Source organism: Limulus polyphemus, unplaced genomic scaffold (assembly GCF_000517525.1).
Source record: "Limulus polyphemus unplaced genomic scaffold, Limulus_polyphemus-2.1.2 Scaffold7666, whole genome shotgun sequence".
NCBI classification, from domain to species: Eukaryota; Metazoa; Arthropoda; class Merostomata; order Xiphosura; family Limulidae; genus Limulus; species Limulus polyphemus.
Window position 1 is genome coordinate 20,120 of NW_013673276.1, and position 8,158 is coordinate 28,277.

At 35.3% G+C, this 8,158-nt stretch overlaps 1 protein-coding gene across 1 annotated transcript in view; it reads left to right on the forward strand.

The window, feature by feature from the left end:
* The window catches only part of LOC111089864, a gene marked incomplete at its 3' end in the record, with an annotated part of 10,142 nt that extends 2,193 nt beyond the window's left edge, over window positions 1-7,949 (forward strand). Inside the window, exon 3 of the mRNA XM_022403072.1 lies at window positions 7,655-7,949. Within this exon, the coding sequence (XP_022258780.1) occupies window positions 7,655-7,949 (295 nt within the window). The remainder of the gene's footprint in view (window positions 1-7,654) is intronic.
* Between the last annotated feature and the right edge of the window lie 209 nt (window positions 7,950-8,158).

Here is an 8,158-nt window from a genome sequence, read left to right on the forward strand (position 1 = left end):
TACAAAAATATTTTTTTTTCCCGTTTATTTTCTTTTGCCCCCCCCCCCCCCAGCGGCACAACGAATTACAACGCTAGAAACCGGGTTTCGATACCCGTGGTTGGCAGAGCACAGATAGCCCATTGTGTAGCTTTGTGCTTAACTACAAACAAACAAACAATCCACCGATGGTCATCGGAAAGTCTAAGATCTTATGACGCTAAAAGTTAGGTTTCGATAGCCTATATACATGTATATATTTGATTTTTTCGTTAGTTTGTTCTTACATATAAAGATATACATACTATATATACTATCATTGCTTTGCTCACCGGAGGTATCGAAACCTGATTTTTTATCATTATAAGTTCTCAGACTTACCCCTGGACTACAATAGGTTGTTTGATACCTTCCATGAGCAGACTTCTAACAATGCATGTGTGACAAGAGAGAGAAAGCAATAAGAAAATAGGAGACGTAACTCACTCGCACAGTGCTACATATAATTAAACATAGTATCATTGCAAGTCTCCTGTATACGATATAAGCCACGTTATACTCTTATATTCTGTTTCCCGTTGGTTATGTAACATATCTTACAAATATTTTTAATATCGAATCTGTTATTTTCACAAACTGTATTAGTATAATCTATATAGTTACCTAAAATTTCCTATACTCTTAGACAGATACTTTAGATACTCACTAAAGACTAAATACTTGTATGTTGTACCATTTTAATTCTCTTCAACACTATATATATTTAAACAAAAATACTTGTGCCCTCTGCTCTTTTTTTTTTCTTTTCTGTTATGGACCTGGCATGGCCAGGTGGTTAGGATGCTCGACTCGCAATTTGCCGGTCGCGGGTTCGAATCCCCGTCTCATTGAGGCGTTATAATGCGACGATCAATCCAACTATTCGTTGGTAAAAGAGTAGCCCAAGAGCTGGCGGTGGGTTGTGATGACTAACTGCCTTCCCTTTAGTCTTTTACTGCTAAATTAGGGCTATCTGCGCTAGCCCTCGTGTAGCCTTGCACGAAATTCCAAACAAACCTTCCTATTAAGCATTCGGTCTGTACGGAGGCTTTTTTTTTTTTTGGTAACTAGATTTTAAGTCTTGTGGTGTACAGCACTTAAAATGGCGAAACATGATCGTTAATTAGTAAGCAGTGAGATAATACATCACAATAAAACCGATGATAATATAATTTACGCTCTTCTTTACTGGCCCATTATAGGTTTCCAGGACGAAGCGTATAAAAGAACATTTAAATTGGAGATCATCTAACATGTTGTACGTCCTGGCCAACGAGGGCTTTCGCTTAATACCAAAGTTCGTCAGGCTGGTTGGGCTATAGCATATAAAGATTCCGGTTTAAAGCAGTAACAGCAAAACTTATTTTAATCTCGGGCTGTAGCAATTTGATGAACAGGGTTTCCTTTCATTGTAAGATACTCTCATGACCAGAAGAGGCAATAATCCTAGTATATTCTGTCAAAACGGGGCTGCTACACTTTATAACCAACGGCGTATTATTTAGTGCGCTTGAATACGGGTCTCCAGTGTGTGTGTGGACAGTAGACGCTATATACCTGTGCTTACAGCCAGGACTGAATGTTCATAAATTATACGTGACCGCTTCACTGGAAACTCGTATTCAAGAACACTTTAATATTCAACAATACGTCGTCAGATTCTGAATTATGAGTCGGACTTTGTAGATTTAGCCCTTGGACAAACAAGTTTAGGTGCGTTGCCTAAGTAACGTTACTTTCAACATTTAGCTCGAAATCACTGTAGCGTGAAGACCGAAGATTTTCTTGATACTGAAGTAAAAACCTAATTGTTAATTGATTTCGTAAAACAAACATGTTATTCTTAATCAGTTTAAGAAAAATCTTGTGAAAATATTTAATTATCGAGTAGTTAAAATATGAAGTAAGTGTTTAATTTTGAGGTGTGTAATATTAAAAATGTATTGCAAAGAGATTGGTATGTATTACAGTTTATCAACTTTATTATTAGCACATACTTAAAGAAACTACCACCCCTATTTCTGTGTATGATGCTTCCAAACAATGTCTAACAACAGTATCATAATCGGCGGAAGCACTTTGAATCTGGAGGGGCACCTTTCACATTTTTCTGATTTGTAGAAGAGAAATGTCCACTTATATCGAACCAATAAGAATGCTGGCAACTACTGACAAAGATGAACGGGAAATCTAGGGTGTAGCATGTCAGCAACATATAAGATGTGAGTGTGAGAAGACAATACTGATCATTGAGGCACCCTAGAGGATAGGAAAAGGGAATAGAAGAGAACATTGTCAACACAGACTGTAGCAACCAAGTAAGAAAAGACCAAATTATGTATGTAAGACGAAGTGAAAAATGATGCAGTTTGAAGACTAAACCTCTATCCTAAATGGAATCGACAGGACATTCGAAATTAACAAGAATGACAACTGAGGGTCTAGAAGAGTTAAAACGATTGGCTAGGGTATCAGAAAATTTCAGGAGCTGATTCATGTTGGAAAATCTAAGTCGAAATCAAGCTTGAGAATTTCGTAGGATATCACCATCTTGAAGAAAAACACGAAGTTGATGTTCCAGGATGGATACAAGGATTTTGCTAGAGACACCAGTGAGGCTGATAGAGCAATAAGATTCGACTGGCAGGATACTTCTTTGGCTTGAGGAATATAAGAATAGTGTGGGTTTTCGAGGAGGCAGAATATAACCCTGATTGAAGAATAAATGTTTAAAAAGGTGGCAAGAAGAAAAAAACAGCCCTGAAGTGTGAATGCGTCAACCCATCTGAAATGGAAGCTGTGTTGTGGCTATTTTTGAAGGCCAGATAGAGATACTGCAAAGTAACAGTAGCATTCAAAAATGAATCATTCAGACTTATGTGGAGGATGGGATGAATTTATATAGTCATGGATTGGACTGAGCCAATATGTCCTCTGGATTATCAGAATCTAGTTGGTCTTGATCAAGGGCAAGAAATTTCATTTCCAAAAAGGAAGCAAAAGCATGACCTATAAATAAAGAAGATGAACGTGCACACCCATCAACCGTCTGTCCCTTTAGCATCTCAAACTGATTCCTGAAATGACCAGAATCAAGAGGAGTTATAGAGATGATTACAATACAAAGTCTAAGTCAACAATGGTGCTTCATCATAAAAAATAAAGTTATGGGCTGTGTGTTAAAAACCATGAGAATGTGCTAGCAGGAGAGAATCCTTGATGCAATTGTAATCTCACAGCAAAGTTAAACAAGAATACAGAAGGTCTAATGCCCACCTAAGAAAAGCCGGACAATAAGGGGTGTAATGAACAGAAGGAATATGAATCGAACTGGCAGTAGTAACAGATGATTCTAGTGCACCAGCAAATGAGTTGACCTGGTTTTGTGAGGAAAAGAATTGTTCCAGCTGGTGGACAGTACTAGAAATGCGAGAACAATATCCTCTCCAACAGGCATTTTGAAAATTGTAGAAGAACCTGTGTGTGTTTGCTGAAAATGCTTACTTTGCAGACAGGTCCAGATGACCACTTCCAACAGGGGGAAGTATAGAGCTATGTTGCAGGAAGTAAGAACTGTTTCCGGTGAAGAATTCGATGTAGGTCAACTAGGATAAAGAATGGACAACAGAAAACCCGGAATGTCACACAAAATAATATAATCATTAAACAATTAGTCTACTGTATATAATACAGAATAATACATTATGCAAAATGCGATAATATTATTTACACGCCTAAATTAATTTAGGCTGTTATATGGTAAGTTAAAAAAAAAGACTTAAACCCCATAAATATTATATGCACATCAACAGTATAAGAAGCTTAATAGTATTTATTTGGTTTTCAGACCCAAGCTGTGCCGATGAGCCTTGAATAAACAAAACAGCAGTCTACATTAAAACGTGATTTTAATAATTTTTTTACAGTCATAAGGAACATTTTTTTTTCTTAAACTATTTTTAAATAATATTAATTAACATTATATACGTTATATATATAATTCCTAATTTGTATTAGTTTTGACATAAAGGATTTACAGTCGGGTATAAACTAGTAAATATTTTTAAGTTGGGATACTGAAACGCTTGTACACACATAAACTTGTGTGAGAACGTATTACGTGCAGCGTATTTTTAAACTTTTACTCCCCCCCTAGTGGCACAGCGGTATGTCTGCGGACTTACAACGCTAGAATCCGGGTTTCGATACCCGTGGTGGGCAGAGCCCAGATAGCCCTTTGTGTAGCTTTGTGCTTAACTACAAACAAAACTTTCACTAGAACAATTTGATTAATATTAGGCTTAACCAACAGCTGAGTTCCATTACTAACAGACGTACGTAAAAAAAAGCATAAATTTATAAACTTCAACATGCATTAACGAATACGGGGATGAATGATTGCTGCACGTAATTAATTTTGTTATTTTGTGATTGTTAAAACAAGTTTGTTGTTAATAAATCACTTTTATTTATATAACTCCTATATTCAACTGTCGAAGACGTTACTTGTTTTGTCGTATAATCTATTTTGTTTCAACAGAACTGTTTTTATTCTTGGTGGATGTGAAACGTTTTAAAATTGAATTTTACTCAGATACTAGTCTCCATTCCAATGGAATTTGTAACTCAAGTATATTTAAATAAGAAGCTTATGGGATGTAACATGCAATCTTCTATAAATGCTCCAAAATGCCAGGGGATTTCTAATAGAAGTACATGTTCTCATCTAGAAAAACTGGGCTAATTCTGTATGAATTATTTAGATGGTAGAGAGTCTAGATTACTTCATTTTCTCTAGGGAATGTTTATGAAATTAGATAGACTGAAAAATAAATATATATAGGTACAAAATTGTAGATATGTGGTGATTTATGAACTAAAAGGAAACTGTACGGTGGCTCTCCACGTGGCAAGACTATCTAAGTATTCACTGTAAGGTAAGAAGTGAGAGAACAACATGTTTAAGTCAATGTATATATATATATATATATAATAGGATGAATTACCAATAAGTTTACTTCCAAATTGGATGTCAGGTTTCCATAACTTGAGTTGAGGTAATTTGAATTGAGGTAATTATCATCGTTATTTTATAAAATATCTTGTACCCTCTCAGAGATATGATATTATGTGTTTCGATCGTACTTCAAATGTTTTTTTTTTTTTACAATGTACTTGAGTTAGGGTAAGTGGGATATAAAGTAATTTTAGTTTATTTTTTTTGTAATTTAGGAATACCTTGTAAGTGGATATAAACTAATCTATAGATACTAGAAACTTCTGAATTACGGGTTACACGAAGAACTGCATTCTCGAATTAAATTATGCAAACTTAGGGCGATCTCATGGTCGCGAGATCGAATCTGCGCAACAACACGTACGCTCAGACAAGGATTCCAGGTGTTTAGTGTGGAGGATCCTTGAGCCTAGGCTATTATCAGTGGTTTTAGACCAATAGCATTCACCTTGACCTTTTTTGCCATTAGCACTAATGTTAGTCTTAGTAAATGAAAATTAAGGAACTGACTTAACTCTAAAAGATAATCAAAGCGCATGAAAATACACGATAATGTTATATTTTTATTTTACTTTCAAAACTCAATTCAATATAACATTATTAAGAAAGTGTTGCCAAAGTACTGGATCTTTATTATTTGATAATGGCATGTTTAGCTATAAAAATCTGAGCTCCATTTAGTGCCCATCGACATAAAGCAAGCTCGAGGCTTTAATATTACATTTACTGTCAGGTAATGAAACCACTGAAAAATGTGTTCATATTACAGGAATGAATCAGTGTAGGATCTGGTGGTTAGGGCACTCTGTTCGAATTCCATCGCCGAACATGCTCGCCATTTCAGGTGTTTGGGCGTTATAATGTGACGGCCAAGCTCACTATTCGTTGGTAAAGAGTAGCCCATGAGTTGGCGGTAGCTGGCGTTCCTTCCCTCTAATCTGTCACCTCTAAATTAAGGACGGCTAGCGCAGATAGCTTTCGAGTGGCTTTTCGCGAAATTCAACAAACCCATGCTTGCCTGCAAATAATAGGATTATCTTTTTAACACTACAACTAAAGATTTAAAATAAATTCATTTTCAAATTAAAACATGAAATATTTCGTTTGATGCAACTTCAGTTTTTGTCTTACATATTAACATAGAAAACAATATTATGTCACCTAAACACGCCCTATATTTTCATGAACCAGTAACTTCTGAAAAGAAATTGATTTTATCATCTTTGACAAAAGGTTTTCAATACAATTTAAGAAATGCTTGATTGTGAATAAATGATATTTTGTTTGTGGCGTTATGAGCAGTCAGTAATTATATGATCTGTAAATGACAAGCCACGTTCTGTAACTTGTATCTAATGGTTGATTGGGCAGAGTACAGATAGCCCATTGTGTAGCTTTCTGCTCAACTTCAAAACAACAACAGCTTTAGAAACTTTACGATCTGACGAAGACTGCTATCTCCAAATGTCATATTTCAGAAATAAATATAAAACGTATAACGTTATTATAAGGAATGAACCTCCTGTTATTTCTGAATATATTATATATCATATAAACTAATCTTGTTTTTAGTTAATGCTCTTCAACAGCGGGAATTTGTTTTTACAACATTTTTTTCATATTATAAATTTGGACTTCGAAATAATGTTCGAGTGGAAATTACAGGCTGCTTGTTTAATGTAAGGAAATACAAAAGTCTCTGGAACAGTAATTAAACATCAAATCTGTTGGTTTGTTTTGAATTTCGCCCAAAGCTACACGAGGGTCATCCGCGTTAGCCATCTGTAACTTAGCAGTGAAAGAATAGACGGAAGGCAGCTAGTCACCACCACCCACCACCATTACTTGGGCTACTATTTTACCAACGAATAGTGGGATTGACCGTCACGTTATAACGTCCCCACGGTTGAAAGGGCGAGCTTGTTTGGTGTGAGAGGATTCGAACCCGCGAGCTGTAGAGTGCGAGTCGAGCGCCTTAACCACCTGGCCATCGCGGGCCATCTCAAATTTAAAATATTATTTAAAAATTGGATTTCTAAGACACGAAAAATATAATTCTGCTCCGTAAAATAAAATATGGTGTAACTTTTTGCTTTTATCTTTTGTATTTTTCTAAACATTGTAAATCACAATAGTTAAGAGTGTAATTCTTCAAACTAAATAATAAAAAAAAGGTTGCCATTTAAACTTGAATATGAAGCTACAATGTAATTTCGCAAAATATCAAGCCCACTGTACCTATATAACTAGAAGTCTGAAATGATGAGTAACGGGTAGTGAATTAGCTAAAACATATACTGTAATGTTCTTAACGTTGTTAAGAAATTTACTATAAGGTTAACTGGAAGGCACTTTTTAGGTTTGATTCTTTTTGTTGCTGTTGTTTGTAAAATACGCGCAAAATACGTGGGGAATCGAACTCCGGACTTTAGTATCGAAATTCCGTAAACTTACCGCTGTCCTATCGAGGGACGTTATTTATTGAAGAAATAAAAAGAACATTTCAGCAGTGGGTTAATTTGAAAAAAAAAGTCACCCGAACATACTTAAATACCGACTAATTAGTTTTACTTAACCAAGTTGCAGCTTTCAATAGAGTTTTGTAAATTTATATTTTAGACAAGAAACAGAAGATTTAGAAGAAATTAAACTAGAGCCGATTATCAATCACACATCGAACCTGGAAGAAAAGGGTAAGATGAAAGAAGTTAGAAAGCTCAAGAGGCTGAGTGAAGTGGAATCGAACGCGTCTGATGACGACTTGGACGCCGTAATTGACGAAATTTTGAAAGATGAAACCATAAATATCCCTATTCCACAGGAAACTAAACTTCCAGCTAAAAAACAGGATATTTCCAAATCATCGTGGCATCAAAGTATCCCTAAGGAAACGGAACAACAACCAGTGACGCAGGTCAGATAAATATCCCATGAGCAAAATAGTAAAAAATAATATCCAGGTTTGTGATTGGAAAAATAGCTTAAAAGTTTAATGTTTCTTAACGCGTATGAAGTACAGGGAATATGTATTGACATTGGTGTACAACAAGTTTTTTTTTCGTCATTAGAAATTTTAAAGAAATTGAAATACATTCTAATACGAACATATGTTGATTATAAGTT